Here is a 20,837-nt window from a genome sequence, read left to right as displayed (position 1 = left end):
GAAAATAAGAAGCACTTGTAAGGCTGGGCATAGGCAATGGTAGCGCGAGACTATATAGGGAAGACTGAAGCAAGCCGTATGGGTAAATAAGGTAAAAACTCTAACGTTTCAACATCACGTGAATGAAAACTATGTAAGGAAAACAAGCATAAGTATATGAGGCAAAGATCAAACGAAACCAAATGGAAAAGGCGTCTTGTACCTCACATGAAATAAGGGATAAGGACTTTACGAGATTTGGGATAATTGGGGAATTCTTTGACATAACGCTGATGCTTCTTTTGAGCCCATACCCACATTTGTGCACTTCCAACAGCCAAGAACAGCCAAGCTAAAGTTGGGTTAGATTTCAAAGCAGAAAATATTCATTCACTTACAAGCCCAAGACCTGGTAATTAAAGCAAAAAACAACCATTCAAGAGATTCAAAAAAATAATTGGGACAGGAAACCCAGTTGAAGCCAAATCCATAAGGTATGGCACGCTTGGAAGAACCCTCAGGACGTAAATCCCGAAGCTTCAAATGAATCTTCAAGTTGGATAGCAAGGAAACCTAGAAGCGTTAGCAAAGAATGGATGTGTCTGTTTGACATCTGGATAAGAAATAAAACTTACGGTCCAACCAAAACTATAAAAGGCAAGTAGCTTAGGACAAATGTAGTCCTGGGAATGCCATGGACCATAAATAAAAAAGGCAAGAAGTAAACCAGAAAGGACGTGGTAATGAAAGCAATTCTTGAAAATATTTCGGAACGGCATAGTTGCAGAAGAAAAGCGATGAACGTATATACTTTCATATTCACGCTTCAAGAAATGCAAGATGATCATAATAAAGGCAATCTTTTGATTCAATGACAGGTTAAATTCCTGTCGATATACATGTTTCAAACCCAAAACAAAAAGAGAATGGATAATTAATGGACCTAAGTACTCGATTACATAGACTGTCCTCCAACCTATTTGGGGTCCTAGATCTTTTACCCATATAGTCGTTCCAGTGCCGATTCCAAACTTTCTAAGTGTTTTCCCTGGTATAAGCACTGTACCGTCGACTGTACTCAGTCTTAACCGTTCAATGGGTAGTCGAGTTTTTTGAGAAATCTCTTCCTTCAGTTGGTCAATTGAACCATCCAAAGGAAACTCGAGATTTTTAGGTAAAGATTTAATTTTCCTTCCTCTAGAAGCTAAACTGATACTCATTTCCTCGCAAACTCTTTGTACTAAGGTATGTGTTGTTGTTAGGTTTCACTTCATGCTTTCGTGAGACACATCCTACTGGCAGTTCTACATACCCGATGTCTCTCTAAAGTGCTACAACTCCATTCGTATTGTTTAAAGTGGTTTGGATTAATCTAATAAGATCATCATATATGTTCAAAGGTAGAAGTAAATGGAGTCAAAGACTGAATAATATAATCTCGTTTTATCATAAACAGTAAATTTCTGTATTAAATATGTTCCACATAATAGGTGGATAAAAACATAAAAAAAATAACGAAGTCGACAGCATGCTTTAAACAGTCAGCAGATTCTACCAAAGACAACTATAACTGTGTCGAAACAGATCGAGAGATTCTTCACATCAACTGCAAGCACAGACTGAATGATAACATATTCATAAACAGACATTGATCCACAAAGCGTAAATTGATTGCATGGACGAAACAATGTTCATTACTGAAAAATATCAAATTTACTAGACAGAATAGTCACTATCATCAAAAAATCTTGTCTAGCACACACATAAAACAAAGCGAGACGAAAAAAACCAATTAAGAAATTAGACTCATAAGTAATAATTTATTCTTCCATTCCCTAAAAAAGCCTAACATCCAGGTCAATAATATAAGATACATAGCTTAATGAGCAAAAACTTATAAACTTCAATGCTTAAAACTTCTTTAGTTTTGGTGTAAACTTTTCAGTCAGTGTTCACCTAGAGTTTCTAAAAGGACATTTTTGCCAGCTTCTGTTAAAATGGGATGGCCGTTCTCATTGTCTGGAATAAAAAAGCGTGGTTTCCATTCAGTGCTCGATTCTTGACGCATAGAAGAAGATTGTCTTTGTTGTTCTTCTATTTCCTGCTTAGCCTTGGTGGCTTGGGGGTATCGCCTGCTAACAATGTTCTGAGTAACAGGATACCAAATCTTGCGAGATTCAAAAGGAAATTGTCTATTTAGAGGAGGACAGCGCTTATGGACTAAATCAAGTTCATTCAAATCAACTAGCATCTTCGATTCGGAATCACCAGCGTAGTTGTAGAAGATGCAGTTTCTCCAGTTTCCTTTGAGGGTAGCCAAAATACAATCATTGGGAACTGATTTTATAGTATCATAACAGTCATCTTCAGGGTCATAGCGAAAAACGACACCCTCCACTAAGCTCTTTGGTTTCCCAAGCCAGCGTTCTTCTACATAAGTTATTATAGCTTTGATCCGGGTTCTAGGACAAGTAATATATGTTGAATCTTGCATATTAATATGCAAATTGCCTCGAAGGATTCCACCAACGGAAGCAGAAGGATGTGTGCATAGGTATTCTTCATTGTCTCGGTGATTGAAACGAACATGGACACCTTTATTGAGGTGCCCAGAGGAAACTTTAAAAGAGGTTCCAGTAAACCCAACGGAAATTTGATCTTGACCGAAAATTTCTACTCCTTTGGAGGGACATGTAACAATATAAGCGCTGACGGCCGGATGATGGGAAGTTTGCTCAGCCATGAATACTACGGGATGCTTTTGAGGAGGATTGAGTCCGGATTGCATATCATTGTAGCGCATGGAATCGGAGGAAGGGTTCATGGACTCGTGACGTTCGTTTGCACTTGCAGAGCTTGGAGGTTGTAGATTTGAAAGCGATGAAGTAAGGGAATCCTGGTTCAAGTTAGGAACGGAAGCAGAAGCGTTCTCGTCGGAGACGTTATATTTCGAGCTCTTCTTCGTTGTCTTCTTCCCCATTATGCTTTTGCTCGATTGTGATCGAGATGTCGAAGGGCGGTAGTACCCGGTTCCTATTGGGTACTTTGTCGATTCAGTGTATTCCGTCTTGTATAATGGAAGATGAGATGATTCAGGATCAATGGTATGATCTTCACGAACTAACGGCTGCTCCACATCCCATTTGCAGCGAAAAAATTCCCCTAAAACTGAATTGTACGGTTTCACTACACGACCCCGTATAAATCTTAAATCCTTTGTGAACCACCAGCGTAAAACAGACAGCATGCGCTCAAGATCATCATCATCATCACCCATAGTTGCAAAATAATCGGGTCTATCTACATAATTCCAGTACTCCAAATTTCCTACTGGTTCCAAAAGTTGAGCTGGCAGGCTGAAACGTAAGGATGCAATGTCTTTCACTCCAATGCACTGTTTTAAAATCGACAAAACCAGCTTAAATTTTCCTTCCTCTTTCTGGTATCCTTCCACCTGTCCCTCTTCACCAACTAGTTCCTCAGAACCTGCATTAGGATCCTGATTTTCCTTTATTTCGAGTTGGCTTTCTTTCGACATTTTCTTATAAGTTTCCAAATTACAGCCAATTTCTAATGACGGTTAAACCTCTTCACTTCCAATGTCAATCAGGTGTTGTGGCTTTAGGAAAGATAAGCTTGTAAAGGCAGTCAGTAAGTGTACGATTTCTAGATGCAAAGCAAAAACAAAACTTTAAGTCATACCTTGTCCCCGCTAAATCGAGTACCGTAATCATGCTTTCCAATGCGTTAAAAGATGTCACCGAATCATTATCAACAATTTTCCTTATTTTCTTCTAATCTTTTTTTCAGTAAAACTAAGTACCAGCTAGGTAGAATGAATAAAATAATCTATGTAAAAACATAGGCTTAAAGAGGTACTTTGTACCAGTTTGAAACAAAATTTGAAGTCATTGGCGACATATTACTATCTTATATGTTTGTCAAGTTTTGTTTGCATTGAAAAATATCAAATTTCTATTCGGAATGATGCAAGTCAGAATTGGAACATATGTTTCCCAAAAACAAGTGTTCCATCGCATGTTTATGGTGGCTTAAACAAAAATTGTATTAATTCCGTTATTTTCTTTTTTATAAAACACCAAAGCTACATACTATACTGGCAGGACCAATCAACCCAACCTGAAAAAAAAAGAGCTTTCTTTAGATCTTTAACGTCCTATTCCGTACAACAGAATACCGTGTTTTCATATGTTCCTTAAGCTGAAGGAAGCTTAAGATCAGCAATGCTCCGAGAAAGAGTTTGCTCCAAATTTTGGCTTTCGTATCCCAAAGACTTTGTGCGATCAATAATTTGCTGGAAAGCAGAATACTTGGGATGCTCAATGATAATAGATTCCTATAATTGTTAGCATAGTTAAACATAGTTTGTTTTCTATATCTTTCTTTTTACTTACCCCATCCATCTTTGCCTTGAAACCAAATTGAGGTTCGGGTTCAGGCTCTTCAGCTTCCGTTGTAGTCTCGGTCTCTGGAATGATATCTCCAGCGCCAGCTGTAGAAGAGGCAGTATCTGACTCATCCAGGTTAGCTTGACTAGAAGCAGCTGCGGCAGTAGAGCTGGAAGCATTATTTTGGTTTTCTACAAGTTGAATGAGCTGAGCGCTGTCCATCTCCAACTTGTTGGCCAACTCATCGACACTAATGACACTATGGATACGGCAGTAAGCTTCAGCTAAGAGCTTACGAGCAGCTTCCATAAAGTGGTCACAAAGAGAAACAAGGAAAAAGTCAGTCTTCAAAACTTCTTCGCACTCTCTCAAGCAGCGTTGGGCCTTTTCAAAATCAACTTCAGAGTATAAAGCAGAAACAAAGGAAGTTATAGGATCACTATACTCGTAGCTCTCTTGGTTAATGATGCGGATAAGATCACGCATACGGCGCTGATAAGATTGTCTGGGATTACGGGGCTTCTGATTAGCATTATTCTGGTTGGTAACAACAGCCACCGCCAAATATCTCAACAACCAGGGGCATGAGGTTTGAATAGTATTCAGGTATGGTGTGTAAAAGAATAAATCACAAAGAGTATCACAACCATTGGCATGGTTGAACAAGGGGAATAAAGACCAGTGTAATAACCAGGTACGATCCTTTAATTGAACAGCGGCATCTTTAAAGCTGCGAGAATCAACCATTTCCCGAAGCTTACCCAACTCTTCCATAGCACCATCCCAATCAACAGTCAAAATTTCAGAAGCAAATTTGCCCCAGGTGGCAGAAGCATTCAAGTCGGCATCCTTGCTGAATGCACGGAAATGATACAACAAATCAGAAGCACCACCATAGTTACCACAGTTATATTGAAACTGAGCGAACTTGTACAAAACAGCAATTCTTTCGGGAGTAATACTATAGTGCTCTTGCAAATGTTGCAAGTTTTGGCCCTTGTCTTGACGGAGGGCAGCAATCAAATCTGGGTTTTCCAAAACACCCAAAATTCCTTGGACTTCCTCCTCTAGCTCGGAGAGCTCATCCAAAACGCTCTTTCTCTTCTCAGCAAATTGATTTGCCAAAGCTTCATCTGTTTGACCGCCATGGAGCTCCGTCCACAAATTAGCGACATAGTCTGTCATATTGGTATCCTTAAGCAAGTCATACTTGGCCTGTAACAATTCCTTAGGATTATGTGTGTTTCTCAAAGACAAGAACTCCAACAAAGGAAAGATTAAATGGCGGTCAAGATGCTGCATAATTTTTTGCGACAAGTCATATTTGGCCGCTATATACGGTTAGTTTCACTTATATAAAAAGAATTTTAATTTCTCTTACCAAGAGAGCTTGCGCTTTTAACTTCAGAACTCATTTTTACTACTTCTAGTAAAAACCAGTAGTGTGGTGGTGGAGGAAGGATCGAATGCCACCAACAACCTAAGGCTTCACAGTAGCTTCATCGAAGAACATAGTAATATCTTTAGCTGAATTTTCCCAATTTTTAAAGCTAAATAAGTTAATTTTTATTAAAACATAATAGAACTTGTTGGCCATTCATTCAGACCGTTTTACTTAAAAACCGAGCTTTCATGGAATCAACGTTGGATGAATTATTCCTACAATTTCACTTTTCAGTACTACCTTAAACCTCAAATATACAGCTTACAAAAGCACGCTTACTTATTACAAACAAAACATTTACGACTGCTACGGAAAGTTTTACTGAAAGAGCTTAAATTTTTTATTACAAGCAAAGTTTTCAAAACGTAAGCATTTTTAAATCTCCCTACTGAAATCCAAATAATATAACAAAAAAGCGAAGAGAATAACTCAGGTTTATTCTTCCTTGTGACTCTTCTTTTTCTTCTTACTCTTCTTGGAGTCTTCGTCAGCATCGTCTGAAGAGCGCTTCTTCTTAGACTTTTCCTTCTTTTCACCCTTGTCCTTCTTCTCTTTCTTTTCCTTCTTGCTCTTCTTGTCCTTCTTGTCGGTATCCTCCTTCACTTCCTCCTCAGCAGCGTCTTCCTCGTCACCATCCAACTTAACGTTGGAAAGAGCCTTCTCATAAGCTTCGGACATGGCGACGCTGTTTCTGGTAGGAGCAACACCGGTATCATAGAAGCCTAGACGCTCATCGACTTGACGACGCAAGACTTCACCAAATGCAGTGGAAGGAATATCACTGAAATTATCAATACGACTGGCGATAGAGCATTTGTTAGCAAGGAATCGGGAAATACGACCCTTGTTTTTGCTGCCAGCCTTGCCAATGAAACTAGAGTGATAGATGATACCATACTTGGGAGTGTTACCACGAGTCTTCAAAGCACGGAAAAGAGCTTTTTCGGCACCGAGAATTTGAACGGTAGAAGCAGGGCACTTGGAAAGATTGGTAAGACTACCAGCGTGAGAAATCAATCTGGCACCAACCATTTCACCAATCAACTCAGCAAGGTTAGGAGCAACAACGCTCATCTTTTGAACTAAGTAATTGTGAAGCTGTCTACGATATTCACTCAACTTGATGACACGTTCGGCAAATGCACTGATGTTTTCCAAATCGATGGCAGAGATGTCTTGACCCATGGAGACACGAGCAGAGCTAATGATGCTTTGAGCAACATCCTTGTCGTCGTCGACAAGGGCAGCCAAATCATGCAAAATTTCGTCGTTCACCGAATTCTTATCACCAATGAATTTGGCAACAAGAGCATACTTGTAGTTGTCACCGACAATTTTGGACAACTCGGGGAAATGCCAAGAATACCATTCCTTCATACGCATAGAGAATGTATTAACATCCTTGTCCAATTGATCGAGGATAGCGATAGCTTGAATAATCATGTTGTCGTTACGATTGACATTAAATTTTACCTTGGCACGAGAGTAGGAGTGACCCAAACCCAACTGAGCTCTTTCAAAATCACCAGCAGAAAGTTGCTTCAACATCTTGTCGCCATGATAACGGATACCACGCAAAAGATCTTGAGCAAGTTCAGATGTATCGCATTCAATACCTTCGAGTTCGCCCTTGATGGATGAAGCCAAATTCTTGTCTTGAACTCCCAAAGAAATTTTCTTCTTTTTCGAAGCCTTGGGCAAATTTAATTCCAAAAAGCCTTTCAAGTACTCGTTCAAAATGCCTTCAGAAACATCATTTGCATTTTCCAAGGCGTGTGCAGCATTTTTGAAAGGAACAAAGCTTCTTAATTGCACGACCTTTCCGAATTTCGAGAGGTCCTGAAGAGAAAGCTGTACTTCCTTAGTTTTACCAGCGACTTCTTCCGCTCCAACTACGTCAAAGAGGGAATAACCCGTTGCGGATTCATACAACAAGTAGTCGACCATTTTTTTCCACTTGTTTGCAACTTGATGCCGCAACCAGTCCTGAATGTAGGTGCTATGGATAAAATTTGTCTGCCCCTAGTGCTAAGGCATACTCGCCCCTATTTTACCGCCGTAAAATATATTACCGTCGTAAAAAAGTACATCCTAATACATTTTAACATACATAAAACTCCAGTTCCTACCACTGCATAACACTAAATAGCAACAACTCGTTATTCATCAACGCATTCAATTAAAGACGCAAGCATCCTCTCCTACAACAAAACTCTCGAAGGGATATCAAAAAATCAATGTTATCGTTACTGAATCCTAAAGCAGAGTCCATTCAGCGCTCACAAGCGTTGCAGGTAAGAGATTTGGTATTTATCAGAGTAGCGCGTTTGCTAAGACAGAGTTAGGTCAATATTTCCGCTGCAGTAGGTCTTCAAGATGTATTAAGAAGCAACCTGGGTCCTACTGGTACCACCAAAATGTATGGAACTTTTTTTAAGTGTAGTTTTACTAACAGATTTCTCAGGCTGGTTGATGGTGCTGGTGGAATTAAACTTACTAAGGATGGAAAAGTACTTCTTTCAGAAATGGTAAGGAAATAAAAAATGAATTGGAGCGCTGTTAGGTTTATTTAGTTGTTTAGCTTAAATGGCTTGACTAGCGTTCGGTTTCCAAACAGAGATTGTATCTTAACACTGTCTAGCAAATTCAAAACCCCACTGCTTCTTGCATTGCTAAAGCAGCTACTGCTCAGGATGAAGTCACTGGAGATGGCACAACATCTGTCTGTCTTCTCGTCGGTGAGCTTCTTAAACAGTCTGAGTTGTATATTCGTGAAGGTCTTCATCCATCTTTAATTAGTGATGGTTTTGACCTTGCCAAAATAGAATCCTTGAAGTTCTTGGAAAACTTCAAAACCAAGTTTGAAATTGACCGTGAGGTTTTGCTGAACGTCGCCAAGACATCATTGAGCACAAAGATATCTTCCAAGGTTGTGGAGACCTTGGCTCCTGCAGTTGTAGATTCTGTATTAGCTATACGGAAAGAAAATGAGTCGATTGATCTCCACATGGTCGAAATCATGAAAATGCAGAACCGTTCATCTTCTGACAGCAAAATAATTAAAGGCCTTCTTTTAGATCACGGAGCCCGTCATCCTGATATGCCCAAGCAGGTGAAGAATGCTTTTGTTTTAACTTTGAATGTTTCTTTGGAGTATGAAAAGAGTGAAATCAACTCTGGTTTCTTCTATAGTACCCCTGAGCAGAGAGAACGTTTGGTTGAAAGTGAAAGAAACTTCGTCGATCAGAAACTTCGTAAAATTGTTGAACTTAAGAAGGAAGTTTGTGAAAGAGATCCTACTTCCAACTTTGTAGTTATCAATCAGAAGGGTATTGATCCTCTTTCTTTGGATGTGTTGGCAAAGAATGGTATTATGGCTTTACGACGTGCCAAGCGTCGTAATATGGAGCGTTTACAATTGGTTTGCGGCGGTGTTGCTCAAAACAGTGTCGATGATCTTACCCCTGAAGTCCTCGGCTGGGCTGGTTCTGTATACGAACAAACCATGGGTGAAGAGAAGTTTACTTTTGTCGAAGACGTCAAGGAACCTAAAAGTGTCACGATTCTTATTCACGGACCCAATGACTATACGATCAAGCAAATTCAAGAAGCTACCAGAGACGGTCTTCGCGCTGTCAAAAACGCTTTAGAGGATAATAGCTTGGTCGCTGGTGCCGGTGCTTTCGAAATTGCTTGTGCTGGTCATCTTCGTAATAAATTTGCTCAAGAAGAAGTAAAAGGAAAAGCTAAAATGGGTGTTTATGCTTTTGCTGATGCCCTTTTAGTTATACCAAAGACTTTGGCTGCCAACTCGAGTTACGATATCCAAGATGCTATTGTAGCTTTACAAGAAGAAGCTATGGAAGGATATAAGGTTGGACTTGATATTCGAACGGGTTTGCCATTCGATCCTGAAATAGAAGGAATCTACGATAACTATAGAGTCGTTCGTCATATGTTGCATTCTGCTACCGTTATTGCCAGCAATTTAATTAGCGTGGACCAAATTCTTCGTGCTGGCCGAAGCAGTTTGAAGGAAGGACCCCCTGAGTAAAGAGAATAAAGAAAAAAGGGATTGACGTTGATTATTTTGAATGTTATTTTTAATAGCACATGGGCCTCTTAAGACTAAAAACGATAAGTAGTGTATGAGAATTGTTTAAACTATATTATAAGTAGTTATATTCAATAAAACCAAAATAATCCAGCGATGCTTTCTATTAAGCAATAAATAACAATAAAATATACTAAAAGAAACAGATAACAAAAAGCCCAATATTAGCAAGATTATGTATATATATTACGCGCTGGGCTTTTTGAATAAACAGACCATTATCGTCTCAAAAATACCTGTTCAAGAAGATGATAAAGCTTATTGGCTTCAAACTTAACGCTTTTTATGTCCAAAACAGAATTATCAGCATATCTCTTTTGACTCACATGTTCTAAAGTAACTTGCAAATCAATTAAAGGTCGTGGATAACCGCCTTCGTATATGGAAATTTGAAAGTTTCCGTCTTGCAACCTAGAAAACGTAAAATAGACATTCGCTGGATCTGCATTTGTGAATGAAAAATCCAATAAAATTAGCTCTTTTTTCATTTGAAGTGCCGAAAATCGGACGACTTCATTGGTCTTGTTGTGTTTCGGTTTGATCCCAATTACGCCGACACCGCGAGCTAGCTTTTTGGATTCACCATTAGACCCAGACATTTGGTATCTGGCATTGGCCAAATAGCTAGCATAGATCTCCAATTGCATTCGTAAATATTCATTGTGGTCGCATATAGCTTTATGAACGTCCTTTAGTGCATCTCGTTCAACCTGTATTCTTCGAATAATTTTATCAAAACTGAGATACTCCTTTTCAACCTCGGAAGCTAAAGGTTCATAATTATTCTCCTTGTAGACAAGACCCAAATCTGACAATCGTTCCAAAAGTTGAATTGCTTTTAAACCCTTTCTTATCAAAGAACTATTTCTAAAGTTAGATACTGCATCAGCTATTTTCCGAAGTTGCAAGGGTAATTTTGTTACAGGGTGACCATTAGGGAAAAGTCGAAGTAATTGCAAAAATAATGTTTTAGCATCATCAAACAAGATGTCTTCACGCGTGACCTTCAATTTCCTTGATAAATCTGGGATTGAAGATTCCCATCTATTATATAACTGAATAGACACCAGCCAATTATCAAATTGAGGAACTGGTTCGCGAGCCTCACCAAGCTCGTCCATCAAGGTATGAATGTGCGAATTTGGATCAGGTATATATGGTAAATTCTCCAGTATTATTTTATGAGTCAAGTAAATTTCGTTAACCGTTATTTCAAGATTCAGGCTCTTTTTAGACAAGGCAACGTACTGATCCAACTCGAGAGCGTCGTAAAAGTCATCAACATCACCTAACTTTTGGAGAAAATTAAGGACTTTACTCTCATATGATCTCAAAAAAGGCTCAAACATTGGTGACTGACTTTTAGAGGCACTTGTCCCATTAGCTACACTCTGAATGATCTTTGCGATTGCAGCCAGAGTTTTTCGAACATTGTCTGACGGATTACTTTCCAACAGCATGGAGGTTTGAGGGGAAATAATAGCTGGATTTATGAAACGCAGAAAAAAGAAACCGCCAATCAAGGAACAAATAGTACTATCTGGTACCTTGGGAAAAAAGCGATTAATTAAAGACCGAATCAATTTGCAGATCCAACGAATACCGTAGGGAACCACGTCCAAGCTTCTTAAGATAGATTGGAGGAATTTTTGAGTTATCTGTATCAACTCGGACGAACGTTCAGTGATTGTGTCTTTAATTATGGGTATATCAGCGATCTCCTCCGTAGTCAACCCAGTAACATCATCGACAGGTAAGGTTGCATTATCGACAAGCTGTTGATAAACTTGAAGCGGATTGATCTGTAATGACTTTGAATCGTCAGCAGCAACCTCGTTAATAATCTGGTATAATATACTTCGTAGATATGCTTGACCGGGACCTCGACGGGTATAAGTTGTCATCATTCGAGAGACAGGAGTATTTGCACGGAGTAAGGACGTGACATCTGAAGTAGCCTCAAATTCGCTAGTAAGAACCATTTGAAATAAGGAAAGGAGAAGATGTTCCTCTCTGCTTTCATATTGATTTCCGTAAATATTAAACATGACTATTTGCAGAAGAGCATCCATATTAGATAGTTTGACACGACGAACTAAACTAGCAACGTATGAAGGCTCTGACTGAAGAAGAAAGAATAGGGATCCGTACAATTGAATCTTTTGATCATCGGGAAAGTCACCCCTCACTTCGTTGTAAGAACCGCTCAGACGCTTTGCAAACTCGTTTTGTTCTTCTTGGGCCATACGGTTCTGAATCAATAAGGCGATTCTAGAGTCTAAAAAGCGAACATCTTTTTCAAGAACGAAGTTTCGCTTGGACTGTATAGAGATTTTCTGCTTGAGTTCTTGTAACTCGCGATCCAGCTTGTAAAAATCATCCTCAAATTCCGTTCCACTATCTAAATCTATGGTATAGAGGGTAGATGTACTCTGACGATGTCGCAAAACCGAAAGGCGGTTCTTTAAAGTACCAGAGCGCTCTAAAGCCGAGTTCATTGATTGGTAAAAACAAAAACAAAAATAAATGACAGTCTAAATTATTAATTTTGGCAATAGAATAAGATATCAGGTTTCTCTTGATTAACCCCAAAGAGCGTTGATATTGATAGTAAAAAAGAGGGAAATGAATATAGAATAAACGAAAGACAAACTGAAAAGAATGTGATCCCGAACAGAAAAGTAGGTAAAGAACGTATGAAGAGGCAAAAACCGGTATAGATATAAATGTAAAGAAAAATAAAAAATGCTGCCAAAAAATAGAAAATAAAAAGTTCAAGAGAAAAAAGGATGCGAGGGAAAGAAGCAACAGATCAACTTAGAAAACGTCTTTTAGGGTACTGGGAATGCAAAAAACAAAATTTGTGAGAAAGAACAAAGGGAAAAAAGGTAAATAAATTTTCTATTTCCTTTTGTAATATGGAAACGGATACAAAGTATCCCCGTTTCAGCCGGTGCCCAAAGAACGAAGTGAATGGCTAAAGGTGAAAGGGTCGTCGGTAGACGGTACCAAGCATGGCTTCAAAACCTCAAAGGAGACGTGAGGAAGAACAAAGGTAGATATTGAATTTACCGAGAAAAATAAAAGAATATATAAATTTTTGAGAAATATCGAAGAAGTGGGAAGAAGTTGTTTTCATTTTCTAATTTTATAGCTTGTAAACGATGCGCTTGAGAAGAAATTCATAATAAATAGAATTTTATATGAACTAGAAAAGGAAAAAAAAAAAACCAAAGAAAACACATGACCAAATGTGAAAGCGAGAAAGCCCGCAATCTAAACTATGCTATGCATTGGTATTTCTTCAACCCCATAGCAAACAGTTTTCATATACAGTATTGGAAAAGAACAAAAACTTTACTTACAAACTCATAAAAAAAAGTTATCTGTAAAATGAAAATCGCGTCTCTACTGTTCTTTTAGTTTTTTAATCAATTTTCTCAAAGATGGTCTTTTTCTTTTGTTTATTTGTTTACGTCTTGTCGTTCGGTAAACGTTGCATAACAATGTTACCTGAATTTTTTTCGATGACCTATGTTACTTTCAAAAAAATCGAGTTACATCGCTACTTGGGCAAACAACAAAAATTAGGTATCATAGAAGGTTTGTTTGGGATAGAAGAAAAAAAAAAAAAAAGAATTGAGAAAAAGAAGAAATCAAAAAGAGCTACTGTTATAAGAAAGATTTCGTGTTTTTTTATGTGAATTAATTCAAGAACTATTGAAAACCATGCGCCCTTGTAGGTGGGAATCAGGTAGCATCGAAAGAAGAACAAAGTGGTTGCTCATGGACGCTTTCTGGATATCATCTATACAATGAATAGATTGAGAAATGTTCCACTTGGCGCAAGCTTACCATTGCACAAGCATAACGAAAACGCTCGTTCCTAAAAAAAAAAAAGGAAAAAAAAATACAACAACATGATCCATCGTATGTCAAAGTGAAAAAATCTTTCATGTTGTTCACATGATCGTAGACCAAAGGGAGGAATACCCACTAGACCTTACCAATCTCCAATAAATTCACGAAAATTTAAAAAGAATGAACAAAGGAAGAACTTTCGTTGAAAACACATCATTCTTTGTTTACCTTTTTCTTGGAAGAATGTAATTCTCACCTCTTTTGACTCTACGTAAATTCTGAATGTTTACTGTCAAAAACCACAAGCAAAAGCCAAAAGATTATATACAAAACTTGTACTATACAATATTTTTTATTAAATACGAATATAAGTTGTGTATTCTAATATGCGACTCTTCGTATTGTATCACTAGGCATCTCCGTCACTGCATGCTGCGACGCTATCCAAGAACCATATTCTTACTGGTCTTGACAAACGCACGACACCGTACGTTTTGAGCCCTTTTTTTGTTTACATCTACTTACAAATATACAATATACAGAATGCCTTTGTCACCTCAATCAGCAGAGTCTTTACCAAGCTCAGGGCGTCAATCATTTGGCGTCAATTCTGTGTCTGAATTTTTGGCTCAGTTTCCTGTTCCACAAGGCCTCCCATCAAAATCATGGCAAGACTTACCAGTTACCTTTCTTCATGATAACGAAATTGCTTTGATTGACCCAGAAATGTCCATGGAAGAGGCAAGTTCAATTCTCATTGATCGTGAACTCAGTGCACTTCCCATTCTTGCCGCTAAGGGAAGTAACGAAATCGTTACTACGTTTGACTATGCGGATTTAAATGCTTTTTTGCTAATGGTTGTGGGTTTTGATGACTTCAATGATGATAGATACAAAGAACTTACTGAGAAGGTTCGTGCTGGAAATGTGGTTACCGCGTACGAGGTTTCTCTCCTTGGAAAAAACAAAGACGTATTTATGACTATTCCACACACAACTACTCTTGGAGAGTTGGCAAAGACTTTAGCTAGCGGTATTCGTCGTGTTGCTGTCACAAATGAAAATGGCGATCTAAGTTTCATGGCATCTCAAAGATCGATCATCCGTTTCCTTTGGAATAATATTCGTGCATTCCCAGACTTAGAGCCCCTTATGGCTAGAACGGTAAGCTTTTTACACTTAAACGAACCAAGTCGTTGACTAACTTTTTGAAGATTCATTCCTTGGATATCGGTAGTTGTGATATTACTTGCATCTCAGGGGATGAAAAAGTTGCCCTTGCATTACGCCAAATGAGTATGTACTTTTTACCTTTTCTTTCCTGCTTTCCACCTTTTACTCACATATATTTTAGACCAAACAGGTATCGGTTCGCTTGCTGTTGTGGATTCTCAGTTCCGCTTACTAGGAAATATATCTTTGGTCGACGTCAAGTATGTTACACGGTCTTCCTCTGTATACCTCCTCAATAAATCATGTGCCCATTTCTTGAGTGTTATTAAAAGTGAACAAGGCATCCGTGCCGGCAAAGACAGTGCTCCTGCTTTTAATATTTACGAATCATCCACTTTTGCCTTCACATTGGCTAAATTAGTTGCTACACAATGCCATCGTTTGTGGCTTGTACAATCACCTTCTTGTCCTCCCTCCCCTAAAAACAATTCTCATTTCACTAGCTCTAGTGGAGGTGTGAAGGTGAACCAGCTACTTGGGGTTGTTAGTTTAACAGACATCATTTCCGTGTTGTATGCGCATATGAAAGGTACCTTGATTCCTCCTCCAGCTTCTACTCATCGACACGGACGTCGTGGCAGTACAAGCAGTCATCGAAGCCATAGTAAGGCAAGTGGTGATATCAATATGCGTCGGTGAATTGCATGAATATTTTGTCTAACTTATTTCCTCTTCCAAATGGAGGGCTTCATTTCTGGTCTTACCTTTTATTGTTTCCCAACGTGACTCATGTTTCCATATTTATGATGGTTTTGATCTGATACTAATAACCTATGCTGGGTGAAGTGATCGTTTTTATTTTGGCTTTTTAAGTCAGTGCTTTATCCTTTTGAAAATTATACAACTAATGTTTTTGATGTTGATCATTGGATTTTCTATATATAATTACTACTAATGGATTGTTTCCTGTGGTTGAAGTTTTAGACCGAAGAGAAAATTTATCCGATATCAATTTCTTCTAGGCCACTAGTTTGGTTTTTTTTGTTGTTGTCAATATTGGTAGGTCTGAGAAAGTAACGTCGGTATATATATGTGTATGACTTTAGTCGAAAAAATGATCAAAAAGATATCAACAGTTAGACTCGATCTATAACGTTACCTTTGAATAGTAATTGAGACTGAAAATAGTAATTATACAAATAGAACCGTATTTTATCTAAAACGTAATTTTGTACCTAAATCTAAACTAATGCGTTTTTTCTCTATTTAATAACAGTATTTTCGTAAATTGCATGAACTTTAATAAATATAAATCAGGGTAAATCTATGGATCTGTGCAGTAACAAACACAAGATCGTCAAACAGGCTCATCTGCTAAATAGCTTTCCAATGGAAAACCCACTGATTTTGAAATTTTGATAACGAATTCCCTTGATACATTGACTTTGAATCTTGGACTGTCCAAGGAACGTAATGAGCCCTTATGAGCTGGCAGCAACATTTTCAATGAGGCTAGACTGGTAATTTGATTAAAGACGTCTGCCGATAAAACGTGCCTTCCATTCGGGCATATCGCATAATAAATCGCAAAAAGACGCTCAAGTTCAAAAGCTTTAGGTCCCAGCGTTAGTTGTGATAGCTTTGCTGTGGATTTCGTCCTGCTGGTACCATTCTTTGCGCCTTTTGCCGATTCTAAGCTTTGGTTCGATGTATTTTTCCGCTTCCTTCCACGCTGTTTAGAACCTTTACCATGAGAAAAGAATTGAGCATCTAGGCGACTGGGATTATATGATGCAAGGAAAGCAGATATTAAAAGATATTTGGTCAAGAGAGGCAGATCGACGGATTTGGCATCGTGCATATATTTAATCTTTGTGGGTTCAATAATGTGCAGACGACGGCTAATCGTCAAATCTGAAGTTAAAGCATGCTTTGCTAGCTTATGAAGCTGCGCATAGTCAGCGGGATGAACATTTCCCTTGACAATGGGCTGCACAAATTGAGGCCAATGTAGATCTACCACATCTCGAAAAGCTTGATAGTTATTAAGGCAATGGGAGCCAAATACATTCCATAGGAACCCACAATACTGCATCCAAACACTTAATTCTATTTCATCCTCGAATGTTTCTTCGCCTGTCTCATCGATAAAATCCAAAACAGGAGGCGTATTTTGACAAATTTCTAATATCTCATCTTTCATATATTGCGGGAAAAAGACGATAGGTACAGCAAGTGTACCCATATATTGTGCAGGATGTGTTGAAAGAGTAAAAATCACCGAAAGATTAGAAAGATTTGTATTAAGTGCTAAATCAGCAAACATAGAAAAAAGTATCGGCGATATCTCTGGAAACTGATCTATTTGGTCTAAAACCTGCGGTTGCAGTTAGTATTGTGAACTCAAGGTACTTCGTCGTCTTACAAGGTAAACATGCTTTTCAGTTTTTGAAATATTTATATGTAATAGATGTAAGAACCCACTAATATGGGTTCCCTTTTTGTATGCAAGGTCTTGGTCAACGCCCGCGTGTGTAAGTATCCTGTAAAGCAATAAGGGCGTTGTGAAACATGTCTTTAAATTAATCCAAATAACTTCTTTATTGGATAAGTTTAAGGCTTGGTTCAACAGATACGATTTACCAGTACTTGATACCCCGTAAAGAATTAAAGAAGGGACGTTACAATCATCATTGAAAAGCAACGAAACAAGCTTGTCGATTTGTTCGTCTCTACAATATACGCATTCTCTTAATTTATCTTCAAGTTCGTTCGTCTTCATTCGTTCGAGAAGGCTAATGTACTAAGAGGTATTTCGAAAAAATAGAGAATATGAAGTGGTAAACTCAATCGAAATGTTTGGACATTCTGAAGACTAATCGGAATGAATTGAAAGACTTTGCATTTTGTTAACTATTACTTTATATATTTTATTTTCATGGTGTATCAATTAGCAAAATAATAAAAAATTTGAAATAACGGAACTTGACACAGTCTATACGAGAATCAATGGTATAGTCAATATGTAAGAGTTGTCGATTGATTATGATTTCAGTGAGTATTGGCAATCTATCCAAAATATATACAAAAAGCAGTTGGTATTCGAATCCACAAAGCCTGCCGAAGGGCTTGAGGTACTAAATACTAACCATCAATAGAAGACCATTCAACAATCAAGACTTTTCTTATATCATTCGTTTCATGAATATTCTGCCTTGACACTAGTAAACCCGCAATTTTGTGTAACTTAAAACATTTTCAGTCACAGATCTCTATTTTCATACAGAATAACAAAAAGATTTGTACTAGTCCTCGATGTCAGCATGTAAAAACGAGCGAAGTACTGCCATGAGGCTTTAAAATAATCAAAAATCATGCTAAAGATATTTTTTCTCACCACTGTGAAGGAACAAAGTATTATAAGATTATTGCCTTAGTTGCTTTCAGTAAATCGACATAAAAAGTTGCCTGTCTATTATTACCTCAAGAAGCATAGTTTTCCAACCTGTAGTTACTTTCGTTGAAATAAACATTAAATAAGCGTCCAACGAAAGGAATAGGTGCAACCCAACGCACTGCACATTCAAGCCATTGTCTATATAAATTAGTCTTTGTCAGTGGAAGGAAACATACCTAGTGAATTCATCAAAAAATCTTCCATGAGTGAGTGACCATACTAAATAGTCTCTAAATGCTGATTGATTGGACCATGCTTCGACTCGCATGGGCAAAGACTTACTCGATTTATCGGAATCTTTTGAATTCAGGTAAATTGAAGCAACCTCCATAATAAAACTCAAAATCCAAGGGAGCCATGGCCTACGAGAAGATTTACCGCTGAGCTGTGTGCGTTTCCAATGCCATGTCAAAAGCATATATACAAATGGACGAAAAACCCGTAAGAGATTGGAGATAATACGTAACAATCCTAAAGGCTGAAATGAGGTACTTTGTAAAAGGAGATTGTGTAGTTTCGGAGTACTCTGATTTAGCTGTTGAAAGCTTGAAGGGACAGAGTGCAATCTGGGTACTCTCTTTCCAGTCTTCTTCAGAGTAATGTAGTTGTTTGGATCTTTGTATGTTGCATAAATGTTGATAAAGTCTTTCGCATTAAAATCTCTGGTCAAGAGAGGATTTTTGAAAGGCAAGTACCCACCTGTTTGGTACATCAAGTGCAAGCGAAGTAATAACCTAAATGTTAATGACAAATAAGCAATTATATCTTACTTGAGTGATTCAACGCTGAGAACAGTATCATATTGATGCGACGGGTAAAGCTTGGCAGTCAAAATTTCTGATGGGAGGGACAAACTATCAATTAAGAACAGTAATTGAGAACTTTTTTGGAAAAAAGTGCTATTTTTGTTGAAATGTTCTATGAACAATGTCCTCTCGCTCTTCAGTAATGTTTGTTCGTGTTCGGGCAATTCTGAGATTTTTCGATACAAAAGGTTTGTATGGAACTGCTGCAGTATTAATAAAACAGAAGCAACTTGAAACGTTAGCTAAAATGGATTATTTACTCAACGTACTCGTTTGGGAACTTAATTCATTAGTGCGAAATTCGGTTGGAAGAAAATATGCCAAGTACTTTAGTATCTTCTCGATTTCTGAGACTCGAGTAAAGGAGCGTTCATCTGCTAGAATATGCTTTTCGTAAACATTTAAGACATTCATACTGGTGTGAAATTAGAACGCCTTTTTCGTATATATAAACTACTCAATAAATTCAAAATTTATCAGTCATGAAGGATAGGAAACCCAAGTTTCCCAAAGGATTTGAATAGGGCTTTATATGGTACTTTTCTTTTCGGTGTACTGAGTCTATGTACTGCCCTAAGTATATATCAAGTGAAGGACGGTAGACTGTCTGTTGTACAGTACTCTTATAAATTTTTAAAAACTTTTAATTTTCGTAAAATTATGTAAGAATTTGTTCCAAGAGCTCCAAGGCTCGAGGTCATTTGATGGAATGGCGAATGTATGTGAGTGTGCACTCAGAAAAAAAAAAAAAGGTTAATTGATTGCATGAAGAGAAGTTAAATTTGTTACAAAATTGAATAATATTTTTGGCTGGAATATGCAACTGTTAAACACTAATTTGTCATAAATACTACTCGAACAGCAAGAAACTAGTACTCTTTTCCATGTAGAAGGCCATTTCTTTGGATAAATACACGAGCAATTAAGTTCATAAAACAAGCAAATGAAAAGAAAAATAAATGAAATTAAAACAGTTTCCCTAACAACAGGTTCTTTGATTCCTAACCATTCTTTTAGGTAACGAACACATATATTCTTGTTTGTTTGTAGCTTTAAAATTCCATACTTTTACCTTGGTTTTAAATGAATCTGTTCTTAATGCTTATGCTTCCTAAGAGACTTAAGATGAAACGTTCTAGATAGATTCCAGTTCAATTCAATCAAGGAAATGAATAGGCTTTCTATTTACCTTTTCTTGAATAGCGATTGCTAAATAATTAGATTTTTCGAGGAAAGATCTCAAGTTAGTTAGCTGCACAATTTCATTTGAACGTACGATTGTTGATATGCGCACTGTACCATGCAGATCAGAGTGTATATCGCCCGGCTCAATCTCAAAAAATACTAAAAATGGTTTACTTAAAAATGCAGAAATACCATTGTAGTCACAAAACTTGAAATGTTTGAATTTCACTGATTATTTTGTTTACCTTATGTTACTTACGAGGGTACCTGAGCGCGACCAATATTATACGAAAAGGTTGCATCCTATAATAATATAATGGTAACGAGATGTACAAACGACGAAATAATGTAAGCCATAAAAAAGTAGCAATCGGAAAATGAAGATTCATTCAACAAATTCCAAAAGCAA

At 37.7% G+C, this 20,837-nt stretch overlaps 9 protein-coding genes across 9 annotated transcripts; 2 read left to right on the top strand and 7 right to left on the bottom strand.

Annotated features, from left to right (window-relative positions):
* Positions 1-203: 203 nt before the first annotated feature.
* On the bottom strand, positions 204-1,199 carry tsc13 (enoyl-[acyl-carrier-protein] reductase; the record flags this gene model as incomplete). The annotated part of the gene is made up of 3 exons (XM_056180242.1): positions 204-331; positions 378-552; positions 615-1,199. The coding sequence occupies 3 exons, from the start codon at positions 1,197-1,199 to the stop codon at positions 204-206; spliced, it is 888 nt and encodes a 295-aa protein (XP_056036526.1).
* Positions 1,200-1,924: 725 nt separating this feature from the next.
* Positions 1,925-3,517, bottom strand: oss1 (sterol transfer protein Oss1; the record flags this gene model as incomplete). The annotated part of the gene is made up of 1 exon (XM_056180241.1): positions 1,925-3,517. One exon carries the CDS (start codon positions 3,515-3,517, stop codon positions 1,925-1,927), a length of 1,593 nt encoding a protein of 530 aa, XP_056036525.1.
* Positions 3,518-4,195: 678 nt separating this feature from the next.
* int6 (translation initiation factor eIF3e) lies at positions 4,196-5,803 on the bottom strand (the record flags this gene model as incomplete). Its single annotated transcript, XM_056180240.1, has 3 exons — positions 4,196-4,336; positions 4,395-5,719; positions 5,770-5,803. The coding sequence occupies 3 exons, from the start codon at positions 5,801-5,803 to the stop codon at positions 4,196-4,198; spliced, it is 1,500 nt and encodes a 499-aa protein (XP_056036536.1).
* A 464-nt stretch (positions 5,804-6,267) lies between these two features.
* Positions 6,268-7,779, bottom strand: nop56 (U3 snoRNP protein Nop56; the record flags this gene model as incomplete). Its single annotated transcript, XM_056180239.1, has 1 exon — positions 6,268-7,779. One exon carries the CDS (start codon positions 7,777-7,779, stop codon positions 6,268-6,270), a length of 1,512 nt encoding a protein of 503 aa, XP_056036535.1.
* Positions 7,780-8,069: 290 nt separating this feature from the next.
* On the top strand, positions 8,070-9,886 carry cct6 (chaperonin-containing T-complex zeta subunit Cct6; the record flags this gene model as incomplete). Its single annotated transcript, XM_056180238.1, has 4 exons — positions 8,070-8,126; positions 8,178-8,251; positions 8,297-8,360; positions 8,474-9,886. 4 exons carry the CDS (start codon positions 8,070-8,072, stop codon positions 9,884-9,886), a joined length of 1,608 nt encoding a protein of 535 aa, XP_056036538.1.
* Positions 9,887-10,164: 278 nt separating this feature from the next.
* On the bottom strand, positions 10,165-12,444 carry gap1 (Ras GAP Gap1; the record flags this gene model as incomplete). The annotated part of the gene is made up of 1 exon (XM_056180237.1): positions 10,165-12,444. One exon carries the CDS (start codon positions 12,442-12,444, stop codon positions 10,165-10,167), a length of 2,280 nt encoding a protein of 759 aa, XP_056036537.1.
* Positions 12,445-14,350: 1,906 nt separating this feature from the next.
* On the top strand, positions 14,351-15,679 carry sds23 (serine/threonine protein phosphatase PP2A inhibitor Sds23/Moc1; the record flags this gene model as incomplete). The annotated part of the gene is made up of 3 exons (XM_056180236.1): positions 14,351-14,971; positions 15,022-15,103; positions 15,162-15,679. 3 exons carry the CDS (start codon positions 14,351-14,353, stop codon positions 15,677-15,679), a joined length of 1,221 nt encoding a protein of 406 aa, XP_056036532.1.
* A 658-nt stretch (positions 15,680-16,337) lies between these two features.
* Positions 16,338-17,762, bottom strand: orc5 (origin recognition complex subunit Orc5; the record flags this gene model as incomplete). The annotated part of the gene is made up of 2 exons (XM_056180235.1): positions 16,338-17,357; positions 17,406-17,762. The coding sequence occupies 2 exons, from the start codon at positions 17,760-17,762 to the stop codon at positions 16,338-16,340; spliced, it is 1,377 nt and encodes a 458-aa protein (XP_056036531.1).
* Positions 17,763-18,463: 701 nt separating this feature from the next.
* Positions 18,464-19,657, bottom strand: pex16 (Pex16 family peroxisome import protein Pex16; the record flags this gene model as incomplete). The annotated part of the gene is made up of 4 exons (XM_056180234.1): positions 18,464-18,575; positions 18,614-19,171; positions 19,208-19,472; positions 19,513-19,657. The coding sequence occupies 4 exons, from the start codon at positions 19,655-19,657 to the stop codon at positions 18,464-18,466; spliced, it is 1,080 nt and encodes a 359-aa protein (XP_056036534.1).
* Between the last annotated feature and the right edge of the window lie 1,180 nt (positions 19,658-20,837).

Source organism: Schizosaccharomyces osmophilus, chromosome 1 (assembly GCF_027921745.1).
Source record: "Schizosaccharomyces osmophilus chromosome 1, complete sequence".
In the NCBI taxonomy this organism is placed as follows: domain Eukaryota; kingdom Fungi; phylum Ascomycota; class Schizosaccharomycetes; order Schizosaccharomycetales; family Schizosaccharomycetaceae; genus Schizosaccharomyces; species Schizosaccharomyces osmophilus.
This window is presented reverse-complemented; position numbering and strand designations above follow the sequence as displayed.